The 25,865-nt window shown below is 37.5% G+C and overlaps 1 protein-coding gene across 6 annotated transcripts in view; it reads right to left on the bottom strand.

Moving 5' to 3' along the window:
* Positions 1-267: 267 nt before the first annotated feature.
* Positions 268-25,865, bottom strand: part of TEX11 (testis expressed 11) — a 323,813-nt gene continuing 298,215 nt past the window's right edge. For 5 of the 6 annotated variants that reach the window (XM_077890296.1, XM_077890292.1, XM_077890291.1 and 2 more), the window contains 2 exons: positions 1,128-1,292; positions 268-523 (listed from right to left, as the gene is read on the bottom strand). In XM_077890296.1, the coding sequence (XP_077746422.1) occupies positions 452-523; positions 1,128-1,292 (237 nt within the window). In that variant the 3' untranslated portion in view covers positions 268-451. Of the gene's footprint in view, positions 552-1,127; positions 1,293-25,865 lie in introns of all 6 variants that reach the window. The other variant, XM_077890293.1, reaches the window with a different exon arrangement.

Genomic DNA, 25,865 nt, shown 5'->3' with positions numbered 1-25,865 from the left:
GCCAGTTTATGAGTCTGATCAACCCTGGACCCAATAGTGACTCAGGTCCACCTTCTGATGAAGAGTCCATGGTTCTGTTATCTTCAGGTAGTGGGAATTTGAGCACTTCTGGAATGAAACGCAACCTGTGTTGGACTCAGATGAACATTTCCTTCTGTTCACACGGGGCATGAGTCATATTGCTCTCATGTGGGCTCTTTCAATATATAACATCCTTAGCACCTTGGAAAATTTATTTGTCCCCCAGAAATGAGCTGGTCACCGCAGTAAAAGTCAAAATGCTTTAATTTTAGAAAGTGTCATTTAAACAACATGAAAATGGGGCCTGAGAAAACAAACAAAAGCTCAGGAGGAAGTCTGGCAAGAATTTAAATATTCAGTGTCTCCGGACCATGCATCCTTTGCAGGCTGTTGTCAGCTTGCTTGCTCATATTCCATGTTCCAGCACTTCTCACTCTTCATTAAAAAGTGAACCCTTCTTTCTATCTAATGCTTCCACCAGCTCACTATACAGAATATTCATCTGGGAAAGAGAACAGCAAATAGATTTCCTGATAAAAAAGGAAATGTGGCACAGTATCCCAGATTCTTAAGGAAGAGGGACCCTCATTGCACTAGGTCCATTTACTAGGCCAGGCAGCTATTATAAGGGAGCAGGAGCTTAACATGTAAAATATCCTTTGCTCTTATTTGGTGGCAAGACTCCCCCCCGCCCCCACTAAGCATCTCCTGGTTAGCCAGTGGCCCAGAAGTCTGCAACTCAGACTACTTCCTGGAGAAAATGCCTTCATAAACAGTCACTGTTTGCACAGTATCTAGTCCTTCCCTACTTGCACTGGCATTGATAGTGATGCATCTTTCCAGAGCTCTATCTTGGCATTCTTCTTAGATTCCATTTGATATTCCTAGGCTCCCCCCTGTTTACCATCCTTCCTAGTTTTCACTCTAGGGCATTACTGTATACAGTCCTCTAAGTCTTGCAGTTCTATGGAATTACTGAGAGGAACAATGATCAGAATCATTTTCCAGCCAAGGAAGGAAGGACTGAGTTATAACTGGTTGCCCAGATAGAACCTCTCTTCCCCTCCGTGTCATACCATCCACCTGTAGCCCTTTCCCTTCCTTACCTGAGTTTCATAGCTTCTCTTGAGGGAGCCAAGGCGGTCAAGAAAACGCAATGCTAGGCCACACCATTTTTCTGCAGATACATACTTGTTCCTGCCATACATAAATATTCCAGTATTCCAGGACTTGATCATCAGCCAGAGAATCTCTGTTTCTGGGTAGCCTTTCTGAAATCCAAGAACAGTGGGTTTACAGTTATTACTGTCACAGTCCTTGTAGCATTGACTATATTACTGCTGTGTCCCATTATTATTAAACAAACAATGGGTACTCTGCTAACACCAGGGAAGGAGCCAGAGCTCCTTGAGAGTAGGAGAAGAGCATCTTGAAGGTTTGTCAGCTGTAGAATGCTCCAGAGCAAGACCTCATGAAGTGATATTTAAACTGAGAAAGCACTGAGGCCCGCCTGGACTGAGTATCGGTCTCCCTGACATAGGAGAAAACCCTGTATCATGTTTGGGGCTCCCCTTAGTGCTGTCCTCAGTCAATTATCTCCCCAGTATCTATCTCTACTTCTCAGAGAAGCTTGTCAAGAAGTAGTTTTTATTGAATCTGTTCATTTCCTTGACCTTAATCAGTGTGTATTTAGAATAGAAATTATATTCGTCTTTAGATGTTACATATATCATTATTTTAAGGAATTGGCTCACACAATTGTGGGGACTGGCAAGTTGGAAATCTGTAGGGGAGGCCAGCAGGCTGTATATTCAGGTAAGAGTTGATGTTGTAATCTTGAGTCTGAAATCTGTAGGGCAAGCCAGCAGCCTGGAGACTCCGGCAGGATTTTAATGTTACAGTCTCAAGGCAGAATTCCTTCTCCGGGAAATCTCAGTTTTTGCTTTTAAGGTGAAAACTGATTTTGGAGGGTAATTGGTTTTATTTAAAGTCAACCAATTGTAATTTAAACAAAATATTAGTCTTTTGTGTTGACAATTTGTACTTAGCTATGAACAAAAGGGCCCATTTCTAAGATGGTCCCTTCACCTAAGCATAGTATTTAACATGGCTGATCATAAGATTTTGCAATAGTGAAAGGGATTAGTCTGAGGAGCTACTTTCCAAGTTCTTATATAGGAGATGGACCACAAAGGCAGCATTCATGTGCTCAATCCAGGTTAAAGCCCTTCATCTATACAACAGGCCCCAGAAGGGGGAAATGTGATAGAAGACTTGGGCTGCAGTTTCTTGGGAGTGTCAATGACATCTCAGCTGAAATTCTTTTACTCATTTGGGTCTATGGAAATCACTGCATTAAACACTCTGAGAAGGAGGGTGCTAAGAGGGACAAAGCTCTTATACTAAAGGACACGTAGTTGCCTTTGGGGAGACAAGGCATCCAATGTACAAAGAGGACCATACAAGGTATGTGATTAAGGGCTAGTCAGAGTGACAGAGGCATTAGGTACTCTAATTCAGTTTTTAAAAAATGAGCATTAGACTGGTACAGTCAGAGGAAGTCTAGTCTCTGCTTGAAATGCCATCCCTGTCCCTGTCTACTTGGTAAACATCTACATTTTCTTCAAATTCACAAGCAGAGTTAGGTACTCCTTTCTCTCTGCTCCCATAGCAAGCTTTATGTTCCTCTAATACAACTTCTATCACATTGCTTTGACAGTGTTTACATATTTATCTCCTCTGCCAGATGGTTGAATTTATGTCATCAATGCATGAATGAATGAATGAGCAAATGAATCAACAACCAAAGTCTCCCTCCTCCATGAGACATTCCCTGCCCCCCTCCACCATTTATTATCCACACCACTTTGTTCCTATGGCCCTTTGTTCATAGCACTACCACAGCACTTTATAATATCGTATTGTCTGTCTCCTCCACTAGGGCAGGGAGTTCCTTGAAGGTACCATGGCATCTATCTTTGTATAGTCACAGCTTGGCACAGTGTCTGACAGTGTTGTGATTTCAACCAAATGGATGAACAAATGACTGAACAAACAAACATGGCCTTAGGGTAGATGAGTAGGATTCAGATATACAGAGAGTATATGGAATCTCCACAGAAGGCAAATGCAAGAGAAGCAGATTGGTGCTTGTCAAGGACAAGGGCAGAGAGAAATCATACTAAGAACCACTGAACTATAGACTTTAAAATTGTGGGTTTTATGCTATATGAATTATATCTCAATACAAATTATATATATATAAATCTCCATATATATATATATAAATCTCCATATATATATATATATATATAGATATAGATATAGATATATAGATATATATATATAGAGAGAGAGAGAGAGAGAAAGAGAGAAGGGATTCCATGTGGGCAAAACAGAACAAATAAAGACCTGGACTGTGCTTGAGGTTGTGCATGTCTTGGGGGATTGGAGTGGGGGCTAATACTTGTTTGGCCTAAGCAGGCAGTTTATGTAGGGAAATTAGTGGGAAATAGGACCAGAAATGTAGGATAGGGCTACCTAAGTATTTCCTAAGTGCTTTTCCTCAGAACATTAGTGTCATGAAAAACAGATGGTCAGTAACAACAGGGTTCTGTTGTCAAATATGTCTCGGACATGCTGCATTCTACATATATCCTCTTGGGGCAGTTTGATGCACATTAGTTCATTAAGTGTTTTAGAAAGTTTTAAAGAAAAGAAGTCATGTGACTGTGCTTCATCCAGGGTATGTATATCATTTGGAAGATAGGTAGGCTGTTGCAGATATGGACTGGAACTTAGGTAATACTTGAAATGTATCAATTCACTTGAAAGACAGAATTATAGAGAACAGAAGAGTGGAGAATAATGGAAATGTTCACAGTTGGGTGGTATGAGTGAAAAGATAACACAGAAGAGCAGTGTGAAAATAAAGGACAAAGAATTTCAGTGAAGAAGCAGTGGTCAATAATGAAGGCCAGGGTAAAGAAAGAAGCCATTAGGTTTGTCTAGCAGTTGGTAATGGTAACTCATAACACTGCTGAATACAGTGTGGCTAACAAGGCAGAGAGTGAGGGAAAGAGTGAATCGAGATAAGAACAGACAGGGAAGCAGAGCCTTGTAGGCCGCATTCAAAATTTTGGTCTTTTTTAAAAAAAGATATGTATTTATTCATGAGAGACACACAGAGAGGGGTGGAGACATAGATAGAGGGAGAAGCAGGCTCCCCACTGGAAGCCCGATGCGAGACTCAATCCCAGGACCCTGGGATCATGACCTGAGCCAAAGGCAGATGTTCAACCACGAGCCATCCAGGTGCCCCTGGAATTTTGGTCTTTAAGAGCAATGAGAAACTACAGAAGATTAAGCGGGGTTACAGTTTTGAAAATTTAAAACATCATTCTGGTCACTGGATGGAGAAAAGTATGTAAGAGAGCAAGAGATGAAAGGAGACCAGCTTAATGTTTCCTGCAGTAGCTGAGGTAAAGATGATAACTTGAACTAATTTGGTGATGGTGGAAGATGGGAAGAGGTGAATGAATCTGAGATATTTAGGAGTCAGAATTGACAGGACTTCGTTATATACTAGAAATGGGGGATGATTCTTAGATGTCTGGCTTGAGGAACTGGAAGAATGATGGTGCCATTCAATGAACTAGGAAACACCACAGGAGTTTTATTTTCCTTTGTATTAGCTGCCCTCATGTCCAGCATTGCTTGGGAGAATCAATCTTGAACAAAGTAATGCATCATGCAGTACTCACCCCAAAGTGACACAGACTGGCCTAGGTGAAATACAAGTCAATGATGGTAAACAGAGGTATCGGCTCTTTCTGGGGCTCATAATTGAAGCTAGTTTCTTCTGTTCTCAACAATATTAATAAATACAGCAGTCATATATATCTCTAACAAAACTGTAGGTGTTAGGAACACAAATGCCTGTCTTTTTAGGTTCTCTCCTCAGGGTTCCTGAAGTGATTATTGTGTACATCAGTTTTATTGAGATATAATTCATGTGCCATACAATTTACCTATTTAAAGTGCATGATTCAATGGTTTTTAGCATATTCACAGAGTTCTGTAATCATCGCCACAATTAATTTTAGAACACTTTTATCCCCTTTAGAGGGAATCCCATACCCATTAGTCAGTTCCCATATCTCCTAAAACTCCCCCTACACCCCTGGGCAACCACTAATCTAATTTCTCTCTCTTATGGACTGGCCTATTCTGGACATTTCAGATAAACAGAGTCACACAGTATGTAGTCCTTTATAACCAGTGTCTTTCTTTCACTTAGCGTAATGCTTTCAAGATCCATCCATGTTGTATGTAGCATGTGCCAGTAATTCACTCCTTTTTGTGGCAAAGTCTGTTCCCCTCATGTGAAGCTTCTTATGTTAATCTCAGGACACAGCCTCTATTCTTATAGACTGCCCTTACCTGGGGGAAGAATCTCTGAGCTCCTGCTACAGAGCTTTGAGGAGGGGGACAGTGGACCCCTTTCTACTGAGTGATATACCTGCTCTTAGAGCAGAGTATTGGGTAAGGTGGTAGTCTCTGGTGTTTGGCTTGCCTCTTTGGGTGGGGAACCTCTGCCCTAAGAGTTAGCTGGGGCAAGGGCCCCAGTGGTCTGACTTGCCTGAGGTAGATCCTTTGCCCTATAAGTGGGGCTGGGAAAAGGAAGGGAGGCCTCACTCTTTTGGCCATACTTGCCAAAAATTTAGCCTCTGTACCTTGGAGCTGAAGGTGGGATAATAAGTGCTGGCAGCCTGCTGTTCTTTGTGGGACATCATATCCTTTGACTGGGAGGCTTAGGGGAGTGGGAGTATTATTTCCTTGGCCAGTTTCCTGGAGTGGAGCTTCCATCATGCTGAGCTGGGGGTGGGACAGGGAGCGAGTGGGTCATGGCTCAAGTAGCACCAACTCTCAAGGTTCTTACTAAGATTTAACAGATTTTCTTGAATAGATCTTTTTCATTTTCTATATGTTCTTAAAATAATTTCCAAAGACTTTAAATAGTTGTTTTTCTTTCTTTTTCTTTTTTTGAAGATTTATTTATTTTTGTTTGTTTGTTATTTATTTATTTTGTTTGTTTTATTTATTTATTTTTGTTTTGTTTGTTTCACTCACAGAGAGAGTGAGCAGGCGAGGGGAGGGGCAAAGGGAGAGAATCCTCAAGCAGTCTCCCTGCTTAGTAAGGAGCCTGACCTGGGGTTCAAGCTCATGACCCTGAGATCATGACCTGAGTCGAAATCAAGAGTCAGACACTTAACCAACTGAGCCACCCAGGCTCCCCTAGTTGTTTTTTTCTATAATTTCCACCAGTATGGTTCTTTTCCTCAGGAACATGTCCATTCAGATTCTCATACTGCCATTACAGAGGTGGAAATCTCTAGAAACCTCCTTCTAAGGAAACTGAGGCCAAGAGATTCAGTGTCATCTACCCAGGACCACATCGTGTGTTTGTGGCACAGATGAGAATAGAAGCCAGGGGCACTCACTCCTGACTGAGTATTCCTTTGACTGGTTACCTTCTATATTTTTCATATTTTCCCAAGCACACCCTCTAATTTAGTGAAAACCTCTCCATTTTCATCTGATTTTAACAACAAAAATTTTCGTTTACATAATTTCCTTGATTAATTCTGTGATTGAACAGCTTTTGTATGTGTTTATTAGCCAACTGAAAGTCTTTTGTAGCTTACCTAGTCATAGTTTTGCCCTTTTTCTGGGGCTGGTAATCTTTTCCTTACTGATTTTTAATTTAAAAAGGGACACATAGATCAATGGAGCAGAATAGGGACCCCAGAAATAAAGCCACGATTATATGGTCAACTAACCTATGACAAAGGAAGTAAGAATATACAATGGGGAAAAAAGTATTTTCAATAAACAGTGCTGGGAAAACTGGACAGCCACATATAGAAGAATGAAACTGGACCAGTGTCTAACACCATACACAAAATTAAATTCAAAATGGATTAAAGACCTAAATGTGAGACCTAAAATCATAAAAATCCTGGAAGAGGGGCACCTGGGTGGCTCAGTTGGTTAAGTGTCTGCCTTTGGCTCAGGTCATGATCCCAGGGAGCTGGGATCGAGCCGCATATTGGGCTCTGTGTTCAGCAGAGAGTCTGCTTCTCCTCTCTTTCTGCCCCTCCTGCCCACTTGTGCTTTTTCTCTCTCTCAAATAAATAAATTCTTTAAAAAAATATCCTAGAAGAGAACACAGACAGTACTTTCTCTGACATCAGCCATAACAACATTTTTCTAGATGTTTCCTAAGGTCAGGGAAACAAAAGCAAAAATAAACTACAGGACTTGGGACTACATTAAAATAAAAAGCTTTTGCACAGCATGGAAGCCATCAACAAAATAAAAAGACAACCTGATGAATGGGGTAAGTTATCTGCAAATGGTATATCTGATAAGGTGTTAATATCCAAAATATATAAAAAATATACATAACTCAACCCCTAAAAAACAATCTGTTTTAAAAATGGACAGAGGGGCAGCCCGGGTGGTTCAGCGGTTTAGCGCCGCCTTCGGCCCAGGTCGTGGTCCTGGAGACCCGGGATCAAGTCCCACGTCAGGCACCCTGCATGGAGTCCGCTTCTCCCTCTGCCTGTGTCTCTACCTCTCTCTCTCTCATGAATAAATAAATAAAATTTTTAAAAAATGCTTTAAAAATGGATAGAGGACCTGAGTAGACATTTTCCAAAGAAGACATACAGATGGTCAACAGACACATGAAAAGATGTTCAACATCACTCATCATGAGGGAAATGCAAATCAAAACTACAAAGAGATATCACCTTTTAGCAGTTGGAATGGCTAAAATAAAAATGACAAGAAATAATAAGTGTAGGTGAGGATGTGGAGAAAAAGGAACCCTTATGCATCAGTGGGAATACAAACTGGTGCAGCCACTGTGGAAAACAGTATAGAAGTCCCTCAAAAAATTAAAAATGGAAATACCATATGATCCAATAATTCCACAATTGGGTATTTACCCAAAGAAAACAAAAACACTAATTCAAAAAGATATATGCACCTCTATGCTTACTGCATCATGATAGCCAAGATATGAAAGCAACCTATGTGTCTACTGACAGACAAATGGATAAGGAAAGTGGTGTGTATGTGTACACACACACACACACACACACACACACAATATTTCTCAGCCATAAAAAAAGGGTGAGAGCGTGCTACCTGAGACAACATGGATCGATGGACCTGGAAGGTATTATACTAAGTGACATAAATCAGACTGAGAAAGACAAATACCATATGAGTATACTCATAAATAAATCCAAACAATAAATGAATAAACAAACAAAAAGCAGGATCAGACTTATAGACAATGAATGATTGCTAAAGTGGAGGCAAATAGGGGTTGGGCAAAATGGATAAAGAGGAGAAAGAGATACAGGCTTCCAGTTATGGAAGTCACAGGAATAAAAGGCATAGCATAAGGAAAACAGTAAATGATATTGTAATAGTGATGTAATGGGACAGATGGTAGCTACACTTTTTCTGAACATAATATAATATATAAACTTGTCAAATCATTAAGTTGTACATCTGAAACTAATGTAACATTGTGTGTCAACTATACTCAAATAAAAAATAAATAAAAATAAAAGTGCTCCAAATATTTTATCCAAGTCTGTGGCTTATTTTAAAGCTTTCTGTGTTATCTTGGGTCATTTATTAATTTATGTAACTGAGGGGTGCCTAGGTGGCTCAGTTGGTTAAGTGTCTGCCTTACAGTCCTGGGATCAAGCCCCACATTGGGCTCCCTGCTCAGTGGGGAGCCTAAGTCTCTTTCTCCCTCTGCTGTTTCCCTTGTTTGTGCTTGCTCTCTCTCTCTCTGTCAAATAAATAAATAAAATATTTAATAAAATTTATGTAACAATTTATCTTTTTTCTGTATCAGCTTCTGGATGGGTCCTTTCCATCTCATAGTTAAAAAAATTATTTTTCTATATTTTCTCCTAATATCTTTATAGTTTTGATTTTATGTTGTTTTATTTTTTAAAGATTTATTTATTCATTTGAGAGAGAGAGCATGAGAGTGGGGGAAGGGGCAGAGGAAGAGGGAATGAGAGCATCCCAAGTAGATATGGGGGTTAATCCCATGACACTGAGATCACAACCTGAGCTGAAATCAAGAGTCAGATCCCAACGGACTGAGCCACCCAGGTGCCACTCAGGTGCCCCACAATATTTTTAAAAATGATTTATTTATTGATTTGGGAGGGAGAGAGAGAGAAAGCATGAATGCTGGGGTAGGGGCAGAGAGCGAAGTCTCAAGCTGACTCCCCACTGAGTATAGTGCCTCACTTGGGGCTCAATCCCAGGACCCCAAGACCATGTCCTGAGCCAAAATCAAAAGTCAGCGGCCTAAATGACTGAGCCACCCAGGTGCCCATCCTGGTTAGCTCTTTAATCCATCTGGATATTCTTTCTTTCTTTTGGTCTTTATTTTTGTGCATGGTATGAGGTAAAAAACAGTATGAATACTTAACCACTTATATACTACTTATTATGTGCTAAACACCTAAGTACTCACACATATTATTTAATATTACTAATAACACTGTAAAGTAGGTACTATTATTATCTTTATTTTATAGATGAGGAGACAGAGCACAGAGTTAGGTGTTATGACCAAGGTCATACAGCTAATAAATGGTGTAGCCAGATTTTCAACAGGCAGTCTGGCTCCAAAGTTTGTGTTCAACCATTGTGTTATACCATCTCTCACTTTAAAGATAAGGATTTAGGTTTACTTTTTAAATTGTCCTAATGTCATTTTGTAAATAGACCATCTTTCTCTCAATGATTTGATATACTTCCTTCATTGCGTACTACATTCTCACACAATGTGGGTCTTTTTCTTGGCTCTATCCTCTTCTATTATTATTTGTGTTTTTGTTTAATGTCATACTTTCAAAATTAGTAACATTTTATAGTACTTATATTTGATCAGACAAGTCTTTTTTTCAAAGATGCACTGGCGGTTATGGCTTATTTTCTTTGGGGGAAGAATTTTAGAATTATCGAGTTTCATTTAAAAAAATCCTACTAAGAAATCCTATGAGATTTTTATTTTGATTGAATTTAGGTAAACTGAGTCCTATTAATAAGCGTTCACATTCAGGAACATGGTATATATTCCATTTGTTGGAGACCTATGACATTTTTCGAGCAGAAGGGAAAGATCTGTAGAAAGACAGAGACTGAAAATAATGGAGAGCTGGTAACGTGCTTCATGCTTCAGGAGGTATAAGAAGATTGATCTCACAGTATAAGGCTGAGGGAATCTCTCTTCAGAAAAAGGTTAAGATGAGTAAATAAGTACAATGGCAGAATGTTATGGTTGAGACATGGGCCAGTGGGGGAACTTATACGTGATGTCCTTAATCTTTTCAATTAAAAAGATACGATGAGACCATCTACTGGGGTCACATAAAGCAGTTCTAAGTTTTTATGAAAGTAGGAAAGGCTTCTTATGAGAACAGAAAAGGCTTGAAGTAGCCATTTTACTTGAGTTTGCAAAAAACTTGATAGGAAAGAAAGGATTTGTGAGCAGTGATAAGAACCCATTTAAAGTTTAACATGAATTTGTATTGCACAGTTCTATGTTTTTCTCTAGTAATTCTGCTGATTAACAGAAGAACTGATGGTGGTGGATCACTAGGCTAGGAAAAAATGAAACAGCAGGCATGATCAAAGAAAAGAGAAAGAAAGAAAGAAAGAAAGAAAGAAAGAAAGAAAGAAAGAAAGAAAAAGAAAGAAAGAAAGAAAAGGAAAAAAGGAATGTGGTTACACTGGACTAGAAGAGAATGGGAAGAGTTGAGTTATTTGAAGTCTATGTGAGAGCAAAGAATAGGTCTGGGGAAGTAAGATTATAGTAACTAGAAAACCTGAGTTGACAATCTTAGAAGTGGAGCTTATATGCGGTACAGGCAGTGGCTGAAGAAGAACAAAACACTGAGAAGTGAAAAAAATTTAAAACAACCCTGGGGGGATCCCTGGGTGGCGCAGCGGTTTGGCGCCTGCCTTTGGCCCAGGGTGCGATCCTGGAGACCCGGGATCGAATCCCACGTCGGGCTCCCGGTGCATGGAGCCTGCTTCTCCCTCTGCCTGTGTCTCTGCCTCTCTCTCTCTCTGTGACTATCATAAATAAATAAAAATTTAAAAAAAAAATAAAAAATAAAAAAAATAAAACAACCCTGGGGAAGTGGATGAATTTGATAACATGGATGCCAAGGTCACTTAGGATAATAAACTGAAGTTAACCAAGGAAAGAAAAATTGGGCTCAGAATGTGCTAGTTCATGACAACACTGATAATGAAGAGACAGAAGACACAGATTTTAAGTGAAGAGAAGCAGCAGGAAGATGATGTGGAAAAAGTACAAAGTGATAACAGGAAGCAAGGATTCAGGTAGTTTAGTTCTCTTTTTAAAAGATTTTATTGATTTAACAGAGAGAGAGAGAGAGAGAACTAGCACAAGGAGGAGGAGCTGTGGTAGGAGAGGGAGAAGCAGGGAGCCTGACATGGGTCTCGATCCCAGGACCCTGAGATCATGACCTGAGCCGAAGGCAAACACTTAACCAACTGAACCACCCAGGCGCCTCTTAGTTCCTTCTTTTGCTGAGAGAAAGGTAGTGGGAGAAAATGAGACCTCCACAAAAATGATTAGTGAGGCACATGTTGTTGCTTTTGTTCTAAGAGGAAGAAGGGAGAAGAGGTGAAGATTGATAATAAGGAGAATATTGCCTGTAATTGTGTGGGAAAAACACTGTCTTTGGGGGAGGGTTGGATGAAGTTATAGATAACCTTGGGAGTGAGGGTAAGGACTTAGAAAATGCAGAGCTATCAGAGATTTGGGGCGGGGGGTGGTAAGGAGACTTGAGGAAAAAGGAGTGATATAACAACGTTTGTGTTTTAGGGAGATACATTTAATAAGGATGAACAGGTATAACTGGAGAAGAGAAGAAAGAGTTAGAGACCACTTAGGAAACTAACTATAGAAATCCAGAAGAGACATGATATCCAAGCCTGGATCAAAGATATTTTTACATTAACCTCAATTCCAGCTACAAGGAGATGTGAAGCTTGGAAGAAGAAAGATTTAGATGAAGGAAAACCCAAGGACCATTGTACTATGAAGAAAGTGCACCAGGTTTAATTTTCAGCTTTGCTATTACAGAGTTGCATGAGTTTGTGTAATCTTTAATCTTTCAAGGCCTCAGTTTACAAAATAATAAAATTGAAATAGATGCCCTTAAAGATCATTAATTTCAGTTCTAAATTCTATCAGTCAATGAATGAATATTTACCCTTCATTTCCTTTAGATACTAAGTCTTGCTTATAAGCTATAAAGACTGTCAAAAGTAATAATTCTGTCAATTGAACTAGAAGACCAAACATGAAAAGGTGATATTAACAAACGAGTAAACAGTATTTCTCAAATTTTACAGTGCATATAAGTCATTTGAGGATATTGTTAAAATGGAGATTCTGATTCAGTTGGTCTGGGATGGAGCCTGAGATTCTACACTTCTTACAAAGCTCCCAGGGGATGCTGATGCTGCTGGTCCATGGACTATATACTCTGAGGAGCAAACTCATAGAAAGTGGAGCTCAGTAGTCTGAATCACCTTAGCTTCCTTTGTAAAAGAAAAGAGACTGCTTTCTTCTGAGCTTCTTGCCAGTTATGCAACATGCCTTTGTGACTTTCTGTGACTCTGATGTCAGCTGGGAGGTTTGTTTTTTCCCTTTTAAGTGTAGGGATTTCCCTCTATTATCTATGTTTCTGTATGATCATAAAAATGAACCAGGGAACTTCCATTTCTATGCAATGGAGTAGATGTACTTATCCCTATTCCTCCTACTAAGTATAACTATAATACTAGACATTATAAAATAACCATAAGAAGACTTCAAAAAGACATTATTCATAAAACAAATATAAGAAGACTCTGAAAGGTAGAGAGAAGAAGAGAGACTGGCTAGGGACCTTGGGGACAAGGAATGATACAGTGTTGAGTTCCCTGGGTTTTCAATTATTTCATATATCTGGGAGTTGGTGCTAGAGATGCCAATAGGCATAGCCAAATGATAGCCCCAAGAAAAGTCTGTTCTCTCTAGACAGGACCAGGAAAAGGGCACCAGTGCAAGACCAAAAACCTTAAGACATTAACTATTTTATTACAGCTAAACATCACAGAAAAAACTGTGGTCCCAGCCCCACCCACTCCAGCAAAAGCCAAGTGGGGAGCCTAAATTTCTATCTTTGTGAGGGTGTAAGGAGGCACCCCAACCACTGTCTGCATGGTATTAGAGAATGTCAGATAGGGAGACAAGACTTTCATCCTCAACAGCTGGTAATGAGGCATTCCCCTACCCTCTGAGGTATCTGTGGAATCTAGATTTCCACCCCCAGAGAAGATGAAACAAAGGAGAAACAAAGTCTGCAAACATTTGTGAAGAGGCAGGACGTTAACCATCACCCAGCAGATAATGAGGCCACCTCCGCCATGATGTTAGTAGAGACCATGTGGGGCATCATCTCCACCCAGCAGAATCAAGGAATCCTTCATCTTGAGTATCAATGGAGATCAAGTGGGGAACCTGAGTGTCTATTTCCACCTGAAGTAACAAGGCCAAATTCTTCCCTGGCATAGCAGTGTCAGAGAAATCCCAGCAGGGAGCCTGCTTCTCCTCCTGCCTATGTCTCTGCTTCTCTTTCTGTGTCTCTCATGAATAAATAAATAAAATCTTTAAAAATAAAAATAAAAAATAAGATGTCCAGGTTTCAATAAAAAATTAAATAAAGATTAAATTCCACCCTTTTCTCTACCTCACCGTTAAAAAAAAAAAAAAAAACAAAATTAAAAGGCAACCTATGGAATGGGAGAAGATATTTGCATATGACATATCTGATAAAAGTTTAGTATTCAAAATATATAAAGAACTTGTAAAATTCAACATCCAAAGCAAAAATAATCCAATTTAAAAATGAGCAGAAGATGTAAAGAGACATTTTTCTAAAGACATACAGATGGCCAACAAACAAATGAAAAGATGTTCTACATCACTTATCATCAGGGAAATACAAATCAAAACCATAGTGAGATACCACATCACACCTGTCAGAATGGCTAAAATTAACAACTTAGGAAACAACAGATGTTAGCAAGGATGCAGAGAAAGGGGAACCCTTTGGCACAGTTCATGGGAATGTAAACTGGTACAGCTTCTCTGGAAAACAGTATGGAGGTTCCTTAAAAAGTGAAAAATAAAGAATGAAACTAGACCACTCTCTTGCACCATACACAAAGATAAACTCAAAATGGATGAAAGATCTAAATGTGAGACAAGATTCCATCAAAATCCTAGAGGAGAACACAGGCAACACCCTTTTTGAACTTGGCCACAGAAACTTCTTGCAAGATACATCCAGGAAGGCAAAAGAAACAAAAGCAAAAATGAACTATAGGGACTTCATCAAGATAAGAAACTTTTGCACAGCAAAGGATACAGTCAACAAAACTAAAAGACAACCTACACAATGGGAGAAGATATTTGCAAATGATGTGTCAGATAAAGGGCTAGTATCCAAGATCTATGAAGAACTAATTCAACTCAACATTTACTCAGCCATCAAAAAGAATGAAATCTTGCCATTTGCAACAATGTGGATGGAGCTAAAGTATTATATGCTAAGTGAAATAAATTAGTCATAGAAAGACAAATACCATATGACCTCACTCATCTGTGTAATTTAAGAAATAAAACTGATGATCTTTGGGAAAAAAGAGAGAGGCAAACCAGGAAACAGACTCTTAGCTATAGAGAACAACCTGATGGTTACCAGAGAGGAGGTGGGTGAGGGGATGGGTTCAATAGGTGATGGGGATTAAGGATACTTGTGATGAGCACCAGGTGCTGTACTGAAGTGCTGAATCACTAAATTGCACATCTAAAGCTAATATTACACTGTATGTTAACTGGAATTTAAATAAAAAATTTAAAAGAATAACCATCATAAAAATGCTTCCATAATGTACATACTTCATAGAAAAAAGTAGAAAGTCTCAGCAAAACCCGAGAAGATATTTTAAAAAAAAACGTATGGGGGGCACCTGGGTGGTTCAGTGGTTGAACATTTGCCTTTGGCTCAGGTTGTGATCCCAGGGTACTGGGATTGAGTCCCATGTCAGGCTCACCACAGGGAGCCTGCTTCTCCTTCTGCCTATGTCTCTGCCTCTCTCTGTGTGTCTCTCATGAATGAATGAATGAATGAATAAATAAATAAATAAATAAATAAATAAATAAATAAATAAATATTTTTAAAAAGAACATATGGAAATTTTAGAACTGAAAAATGTAATAGTTGAAATAAAAACCTCCATGAGTTATCAGTTAGGAAAGACGTTGGATTTGAGGTTGGTGTTGAGGAGAATAACTACCATGACTTCCAGTGCTTTGAGGAAACCTCATATGTGAGGCCTTTTGGCCAAGCGTCTGTGATTTCATATGTTGGAACATTTGCTGTATCCCTGGGGGTTGCAGTTTTCTATAAGTTTGCTGTGGCCGAACCAAGCAAGATTGCAGATTTCTACAGAAATTATGATTCCATGTAAGATTTTGAGGAGAGAGATGAAGAAGGGTGGTATGCAAAGTGATTCTGAAATGTAAATAATTTTTTAGGTTGAGTTCCATTGAAGTTTGTCACTGACTTGTGTTCCTGAATTATGAAACATGAATATTGGGGTTATGGAATAGTTTCTCTTGATAAATAAACCATTAACAAATTTTTAAAAAGGGAAAAAAGACCTCAATGAAGAGGTTCAACAGGAGAATGGAAGAGGCAGAGGAAAGATCAGTGAACTCAAAGAACAACAGAAATTACTCAATTGTAACAACAGAAGGAAATAGATTAAAAATGAGATAATAAAGCCACCAGGGACTTGTGGGACAATGAGAACAGTTTTAACCTTCCTGTCATCAAAGTCCTGGAAAGAGAGGACAAAGAGGGTAGGGCCAAAAAAGTACTCAAAGAAATTATGTGTTAAAAGATACCAAATTTGGCAAAAGATATAAACTTACAGATTCACAAGGCTGAGTGAATCCCAAACGATATAAACTCAAAGAAATCCACCCAAGAGACATCATAGTCCAATTTTGGAAACTAACGACAAAGAAATATTGAAGGCAGTCAAAGAAAAACAACACTTTATTTATAGGGAGAAAACAAGTTAGTAAATTTCTCACCAGAAACCCTGGAGGCCAGAGAGAAGTGGCACAATATTTCTGAAGTACTGAAAGAAAAGGATCATCAACCTGGAATCCTATAACCAACAAAAATGTCTTTTGGGAATGACGGAGAGATAGAGACTTTATCAGAAAAAGGGAAACTATGAGAATTTATCATCAACAGATCTTTGGCTAAAGATGGCTAAAGGCACAGTGCCTGGCTTGCTCAGTCAGTAAAGCATGTGACTCTCAATCTCAGAGTCATGAGTTCAAGCCCCACGTTGGGCATGGAGCCTACTTGAAAAAATGGCTAGGGCAGTGAGGTGGCTCAGCGTTTAAGTGCATGGCCCAGCAGTTTAGCGCTGCCTTCGGCCCGGGGTATGATCCTGGTGACCCGGGATCAAGTCCCATGTCAGGCTCCCTGCATGGAGCCTGCTTCTCCCTCTCCCTCTGCCTGTGTCTCTGCCCCCCTCTCTCTATCTATCATAAATAAATTTTAAAAATCTTTAAAAAAAATGGCTAAAGGAAGCTCTCCAAACAGAAAAGAAATGATCTCAAGAAAAGAATCTTGCAAAATCAAAAAAGAAAAAAGAAAATGGTAAACCTATTTTTTATATAGGTAAATACAATAAGCTTTCCTTCTCCCTTTGAGTATTGGCTGAAGGTTGAAGTGAAAATTATAACATTAATCTGGCTCTAAATGTACATACAGAAAAATTTAGGACAATTATAAGTGGGGTAGGGTAAAGAGAGGTAAGGTTTCTATACTTGAACTGGTAACATGATGACAGCAGTGGACAGTAGTAATAGGTCTTATACACACCCACATTCCACAATATCTAATGAAACCACTAAAAAAAGCTATACAAAGAATACAGTTAATAACACTACAGATGAAGCAAAATGGATTTCTAGAAAATGTTCAAGTAATCCACAGGAAGGCAGGAAAGAGAGAAGAGAAATGAAAAGCAGAGAGAACAAAACAAACAAAACAAAAAAAATGAAGTTGCAGATTATGCTCTAACAGATTAGTGATCTAAATATACTGATTAAAAGAGATTAGCAAAGTGGACTAAAAAATGTGCTGTCTATATGCTGTCTACAAGATATTCACTTTAAATATACAATTATAGGCAAGATTAAAGTAAAAAGATGGAAACAATATATCATGTAACATTAATTAAAAGATAACAGGAGTGGCAAATTAATATTAGTGATTGTAGATTTGAGAGCAAAGAAAATCACCAGATAAACAGAAAGATACTGATAAAAAGGTCACTCTACAAAGAAGATATAGCAATCATAAATGTATATGCATCTAACAGCACAGTCACAAAATATGTGAAGGAAAAATCAATAGGAGTGAAAGGAGAGCTAAACTATTCCAGTTGTAGTTTGAGATTTCAACATGCTTGCTCAGCCAGTAACAGAACTACTAGTTTGAAAATCAGCAAAGATATATAAGAATTTGGCAACACCATCAACCAGTGGGATCTAATCAATATTTATGGAACAATTCTCCTAATAAGTACAGGATACAATTCTTTTCAAGTGTTTGTGGAACATATATTAAGATAGATCACATGCTAATCCATAAAATAAATCTCAAAAAATTTAAATAACTGAAATCATACAAGCCGTGTTCTCTGACAACAATGCAATAATATTAGGGTTCAATAACAGAAAGATAATAGGAAAATCTGTAAACACTTAGAAACTAAACACACTTCTAAGTAATGCATGAGCCGAAGAGGAAGTCTTAAGAGAAATAAAATAGAATGAAATAACTGAAAGTGAAAATACAACATAGCAAAATTTGTAGGATACAGCTAAAGTAGTACTGACAAGGAAATTTTTAAAAAAGATTTTATTTATTTATTCATGAGAGACACAGAGAGAGAGGCAGAGACACAGGCAGAGGGAGAAGCAGGCACCATGCAGGGAGCCCGAAGTGGGACGCGATCCTGGGACTCTGGGATCACGCCCTGAGCCAAAGGCAGATGCTTAACCGCTGAGCTACCCAGGTATCCCTGACAGGGAAATTTACATTTCCTTACAAATTTTACAGCCCTAAAATACATACATTAGAAAAAAAAGAGAAACAGTCTCAAATTAATAATCTAAGTTCTCATCTAGGGAGCCTAGAAAAAGAGCAAACTGAGTGCAAAGCAAGTAGAACAAAGTAAATAATAAAGAGCAGTAATCAACAAAACTGAAAACACAAAGAAAATAGAGAAAATCAATGGAGGAGCTGGTTCCTTGACAAGATGGATAAAACTTACTAACTTTTACCAAGCATGACAGAGAAAAAAAAGGGAAGACTAATTAATGAAATAGTGGATATCACTATAGACCCTGCACATATTGAAAGAATAATAAGGGAATAATACAAAGACTGCTATACACAAAAACTTGACAACTTAGATAAACTGGGTCACTTCACTGAAAAACACAAATTATCACAACTCACCCAATATAAAATTTGAACAGCTCTATAACTATTGAGGAAAGTGAATTTGTAATTTAACAACACTTGAAAATATATTCAGGCCCAGATAATTTCACTGGAGAGTTCTATCAAACATTCAGAAAAGTATGAACATAAAATCTATACAACCTTTTCCAAAATGATGGAAGAGAAGGGAACATATTTCAATTCATTATTATAAGTTAGTATTACCTTGATACCAAAAGCAGACAATGGCAGTATACAAAAAGAAAACTAGAGGCCAATATCCTTCATAGATATAGATGAAAAATCGTTAATAAAAACATTAGAAAATAGAATTAATCAATATATAAAAAGAATTATACACCATGACCATGTGGGGTTTATTCCAAGGATGCAAGGCTGGTTTAACATTCAAAATCAGCCAATGTAGTTCACTATATTATACAGAAGAAAAGTCATTTGATTATACCAACTGATGCAGGAAAAGCATGTGACAAAATTCAACAGTTATTCATTATAGAAATCAGGAAAAAAATGGGAGTGGGGAGCTTCCTCAGTTAATAAAGAATCTCTACAAAAACTTACAGCTAACATTATACTTAATGGTGAAAGACTGAATACTTTCCCCCTGATAGTGAATAAGGAAAGAATACCCACTCTCACCACTCTTAACATAGTGCTGAAAGCTCTAATTAGTACAATAAAGCAAGAAAAGGAAAGAGAAGGCATATGTAGTGGAAAAGAAGAAATAAAACTGTCCCTATTTCAGAAAGGAGATTAAGAGTACATTTATCTTGATGAGCACTGGGTAATGCATAAGATTGCTGTATTGTTGTATTATACACCTGAAATGAACACTTTGTTAATTATACTTCAATAAAAAAAAAAGAAAGACCCTAAAACAAACCAAACAGCAAATCAACAGCAAATCTGACCCTATTTGCAGATGGCATAATTGTTTACATAGAAAATCCTAAGGAATCTTTCCTCCCCAAATCCCAGAAATGAGTCTGTTCAGCAAGGTTGTAGGATTCAAGACAAACACACAAAAATCTATTGTATTTCTTTATACAGTTGACCCTTCAACAACATGGGTTTGAATGGTACAGGTATACTTATATATGGATTTTTTTGATACATTCAGTATAGTACTATAAATGTTTTCCTCTTCCATATGATTTTCTTAATAACATTTTTGTTTCTATAGCTCCCTTTACTGTAGGAATACAGTATATAATACATGTAACATATAAAATATGTGTTAATTGAATATGTTATTGGTAAGGCTTCCCAACAATAGTAAGCTATTAATAGTTAAGTTTTTGAGGAGTCAAAAGTTATACATAGATTTTTTTGACTGTGCAATGTTAGGTACCCCTATTTCCCATGTTGTTCAAGAGTCAACTATATTAGAAGTTAACACATGGACACCATTTACAATCGCTCAAAAAATCTGAAATACTTCAGTATAAAAATAACAAAACAGGAATTCCTGGGTGGCTCAGTGGTTTAGTGCCTGTCTTCGGCCCAGGGCATGATCCTGGAGTCCCAGGATCAAGTCCCACGTCCGGCTCCCTGCAGGGAGCCTGCTTCTCCCCCTGCCTGTGTCTCTGCCTCTCTCTGTGTCTCTTTCATGAATAAATGAAAATCTTTAAAAAATAACAAAACATGTACAGGATTTGTATGCTGAAAAGTACATAATGCTAACCAAAGAGATAAAAAAAATCCAAATAAAGAGATGTACTCTGTTCATGCATTGGAAGATTCAATATAATAAAGATGTCAATTCTTTTTCAATTGAGGTATAACTAAAGGTGTCAATTCTTGATATATATATATACTACACTGAGTTGGATAGTGTCCCTCAAAATTCATGTTCTTCCTGGAACCTCAGAATGTGTCCATTTTTGGAAACAGGGTCATTGCAGAGGTAATTAAGTTAAGATGAGATCATACTGGCGTAGGATGGACCCTTAATCCAATAATGGCTGGTGTCCTGATAACAAGAGAGAAGAAAAACAAGAGACTCGTAAGAAGAATTCCATGTGATGACAGAGATAGAAATTGCAGTGATGAATATATAAGCCAAGGAATGCCAAACTTTGTCAGAAACCACTAGAAGCTAGGAAGAGGCAAGGAAGGATCCTCCCCGTAGAAGCTTCAAAGAGTATGGCTTTGTTGACACCTTGATTTCAGACTTCTAGCCTCCAGAACTGTGAGAGAATAAGTTTCTGTTATAAAGCAGTTTGTGGTAATTTGCAATGGCAGTCCTAAGAAATGAATACTGTTGAATGCAATTCCTATCAAAATCCCAGAAAAAATATTTGTAGACATGGACAAGATTATTCTAAAATAAACATGGAAAAGCAAAGGAACTAAAACATCTAAATTTTGCAAAAGAATAAAGTGGATGGAATCACTCTACCTGATTTTAAGACTTGTTGTATAGTCACAGTAATCAGGACTGTGTGATATTGGCAGAGGCATAGACACATTGAGAAGAGAATATAGAGCCCAGCAATAGACTCACCTGAATATGTTCAACTGATTGCTGTCAAAAGTACAAAAGCAATTTATTGGAGGAAAGACAGCATTGTCAAGAAAATGATGCTAGAACAATAGACGTGCATAGGCAAAATGAACCATAATCTAAATCTCACACCTCGTACACAAATTAACTTAAAGTGTATTATAAGCTTAAATGTAAAACAGAAAACTATAAAACTTAAAACAACAACAACAACAACAACAACAGAGGAACGGGAACATCTTTGGGATGTAGCTGTGCAAGGAGTTCTACAATGTACTTGACACCAAAAGTAGGATCAGTAAGATGAAGTTGATGAAATGGACAAATTAAAAACTTTCGTTCTAAAAAAACAAAAAACAAAAAACAAAAAAATACCCCCCAAAAAACCTTTTCTTCTGTGAAAGACCTTGTTAAGCTGATAAGAAGACAAGCTGCAACTGGGAGAAAATATTTTCAAACCACATGTCTGACTAGTATGTAGACTATATAAAGAACTCTCAAGACTTAACAGTAAACAAGCAACAATCCAATTACAAAATAGACAAAAGATACAAACAGACATTTCAACGAAAGGATATACAGACAGCAAATAAGCACATGAAAAGATGGTTAGCATCATTAACTGTTAGGGAAACACAAATTAAAACCACAATAAGATTTGTGACACACCTATCAGAAGGGCTAAAATAAAAACAATAGTGACAACACCAAATACTGACAAAGATGTAGAGATTCTGGATTATTCACACATTTCTGGCAAGAACGTAAAATATTATGGACGCTCTGGACACAATTTCTTTAAAATCTAAACATGCAATTACCATATGAGCCAGCAAATTGCCTTCTTAGGTACTATCCCAGAGAACTGAAGACTCACGTTCACACTAAAGCCTGTTTACAGCAGCTTTATTTGTCATAGCCCCAAACTGGAAACAACCCAGGTGTCCTTCAATGAGTGAATGGTTAAGTGAACTGTAGTACCAGTTTATCCATAGCATGGAATACTACTCTGCAATAAAAAACAATGACAAACATACACGCAACAACTTGTAACTTGATGAATCTCCAGAGAATTCTGCTGACTGAAAAAGCCAATCTCAAAATGTTGTACACTATATGATTCCAAAACTCAAAAATTAGATACTGTATGATCAACATATAGAACACTATGGAAATGACAAAATTATAGAAATTGATAACAGACTAGTGGTTGCCAGGGATTAAGGAGGACCTGGGGTGGGAAAGAAGTAGGTAGGAACTAGAGAAGGGCAACATTGAGGTATCCTTGTGATGGAGAAGTTCTGTATCTTGACTAATAATGTCAACATCCTGGTTGTGATATTGTTTTATGAGATGTTACCATTGGGGAAACTGGGAAAAGCATATATAAGATCTCTTGTGTTCTTTCTTACAACTGCATGTGAATCTACAATTATTTCAAAATAAAATTTCAATTAAGAAAAAAAAAGAAAAAAAAAGCAATCGATTTTCTCTTAAAGATAATCTAGAATATGAACCTACTATATATAGGCTTGCCTGTTTAAGCACACAAGTCAGTCATCCTTCCTGATTTTTCATTGGCAGTAGCTTCTGAATACCAAGTTGAGCCTCTCCTTTGAACTGAATCTTAGCAAGAGCAGGTAAAGATGTGTGTTCTGGTGGAAAGAGCCCTGGAAGTAAGGTCAGATGACCGGAGTTCTAGTCCTGACTCTCATCCATTATCCATATGAACTTAGTTCACATTGGTAACTCGACTTTTTTTGGAAGGCAGCTATGCTCACCATGATACCACCAACAGGGTAACTTGACTTTTTTTCAAAATTAAAAATTTCCTCACTTGTAAGGATTTGTCAAGGATAATAACAGCACTCTCCACACTATTGCTGGCGGTGGGGGAAGGGATTGTATGGAATAATGGATGTAAGAATGCTTTGTAAAATGTAAAGCAAGATACTTTGAGATGTGAGGTTTTATATTTGTGCAACAGCCATTTTGCCAGAGTATGGAGGCACTTGATAAATAGCTCAATAAATAATGAATGACTAACTGGTCATTATAAAAGTCAACCAAGGGCAGAATTTTCTTCCAGGCATTTAAAACAAAAGAGCACATTCAATCAATCAGGAAAAAGCAACATATATTATATAAGGAGCCAACAGGATTATTAAATTAATCTCTGCATAAGAAAGTGAACTATCTCACCACGTTTCAGGGGATGAGCAACAATGGATGTGAGACTTGTCAAAGAAGTAGAAAAACATTAATGTCTCTAGCAGGAAATCCAAGAACCAGGGAGATGAAACAGTAATAGATAGAATAAAAGTGGCAAAAAAATACTCAGAGTAGTTTAGGCCTTATATAGAGACTATGGAAATAGATCAATTTGGATTTACAGTACAATTTAATTTTAGTTTGTATTAGTTACTATGGCGAACACATCTGAAGGTCCAGATGAGGCTCATGGCTTAGAAATAGAATTTTCTCTTCTTCCCAAAAGAAAGTAATATATATATATATATCTCCAAAATGTCCAATGCTAATGTTTTTTTAAAACTTAAGGGCAGCCCGGGTGGCTCAGGGGTTTAGCGCCACCTTCAGCCCAGGGCGTGATGCTGGAGACCTGAGATCGAGTCCCATGTCGGGTTCCCTGCATGAAGCCTGCTTCTCTCTCTGCCTGTGTCTCTGCCTCTCTCTTTCTGTGTCTCTCTCATGAATAAATAAATAAAAAATAAAATAAAATAAAATAAAATTCACTCAGGTCATAATTACATAGCTCGGGGAGAATTCTAGGTTTTGAAGTTGATGCTGGTTTGTACCAGGTTGTTACCCTTTTATACTGTTCCACCATCTGCTATGGTTTGTACATATTTTTATATGAAGAGGCAACTGAGCCCAAAGCAGAGTCAGGATCCTCAGTTCTTAACATCAACTCAAATAATGACTTTAATATGACCTTAAGGAAGCAATTTAACTTTAACATTTTATAGCTTCTTTATAATAACAATACCACTTTACATGTGTATGAGCTGTGAAGTTTACAATACATATTATTATTTTAATTGATCTTTAAAACCTCATTGTGAGAGTCAGAGTAAGTATTATTTCCTACAACTGAGAAAACCGAAATCAAACAGCACAGGAGGGATATTCATATGGAAAATCAAACAAATAAGAGATCCTTACCTTACACCATAAACAAAACAATTAAAAATGGCTCATAAACATATATGTTAGAGATAAATGTATAAAAACTTCTACAAGAAAATACAGGAGAAAATCTTTCAAAATTTGAGATACGTAAAGATTTCTTATCATGACCAAAACATGAACCATAAAAGAAAAAAGTGATAAATTAGATTTCATCAAAACTTAGAACTTTTTCTTTTTAAATGATATCATTAAGAAAATGAAAAGACAAGCCAAAGATTGTGAGAAAATATTTACAAATTGTATATTTGATAAAGGATTTGTACTTAGAATACATAAGTAACGCTTACAACTCAACAAGAACTCAATTTTTTAAATGGGAAAATAATTGAATAGACATTTTTCCAAGGCATACAAATGGTCAATGAACACATAAAAAATTATCAACACCATTAGCCATCAAGGAAATGCAAATAAAAACCACAATGAGCTACCACTGTGTACCCATTACAATGGCTATCATGAAAAAGATGGACAATAGTCAGTGTTGATGAGGATGTGGAGAAATTAGAACCCCCATACACTGCTGGTAGGAATGTAAAATAATGCAACCACTTTGGGAAACAGATTGTAGCTCCTCAAAAAGTTAAACATAAAGTTACCATATGACCCAGAAATTCATGCATGCAAGAGAACTGAAAATACAGGTCCCACAAAGACTTGTATACAAATGTCATAGCAGTATTATTCATAATAGCTAAAAAGTGGAACCAACTCAAATGTCTACCAACTAGTGAGTGGATAAAGAAAATGTGATATATCCATTAAGTATATGGATACCATTAATATGGTTATAACCTATTTATTCAGCAATAGGAAGGTTTAAAATACTGATACATACTACATGGATAAGCCTCAAAAATATTATGCTAAATTGAAAGAAGCCAGGCATAAGAGGTCACAAGATACATGGTTTCATTCATATGAAGTGTCCAGAAAAAGAAAATCTACAGAGATAGAAAGCAGATCAGTGGTTGCCTGGGCCTTAAGGTGGGAAACAGGGATTGACTGCAAATAGGTGAGAGGAAACTTTGGGGGTAATGGAAATATTCTAAAACTGGATCGTGGTGACAGTTGCATTAACTCTATAAACTTAACACAATCACCAAATGGTATACATACAAAGGCTGCATTTCATGGTATGTATATTATACCTCAATAAAGCTATTTTAAAAAATCACTGAATAAACCTGTGCTGAAAAGAAAAAAAATCAACAGAAGAGGGACAAAAATTGGTCCTCAGTGTTCCTTCTATTACCTGTCTCAGAGAAATGGAAGGAATAACAATAAGCTTTTTCAAAGGGGGTGGGGGTACCTGGGTGGCCTCAGTAGTTGAGCATCTGCTTTTGGCTCAAGTCATGATCCCAGGGTCT

Source organism: Canis aureus, chromosome X (assembly GCF_053574225.1).
Source record: "Canis aureus isolate CA01 chromosome X, VMU_Caureus_v.1.0, whole genome shotgun sequence".
NCBI classification, from domain to species: domain Eukaryota; kingdom Metazoa; phylum Chordata; class Mammalia; order Carnivora; family Canidae; genus Canis; species Canis aureus.
The sequence above is the reverse complement of the archived record's forward strand: the minus strand, read 5'-3'. Positions and strand labels throughout refer to the sequence as shown.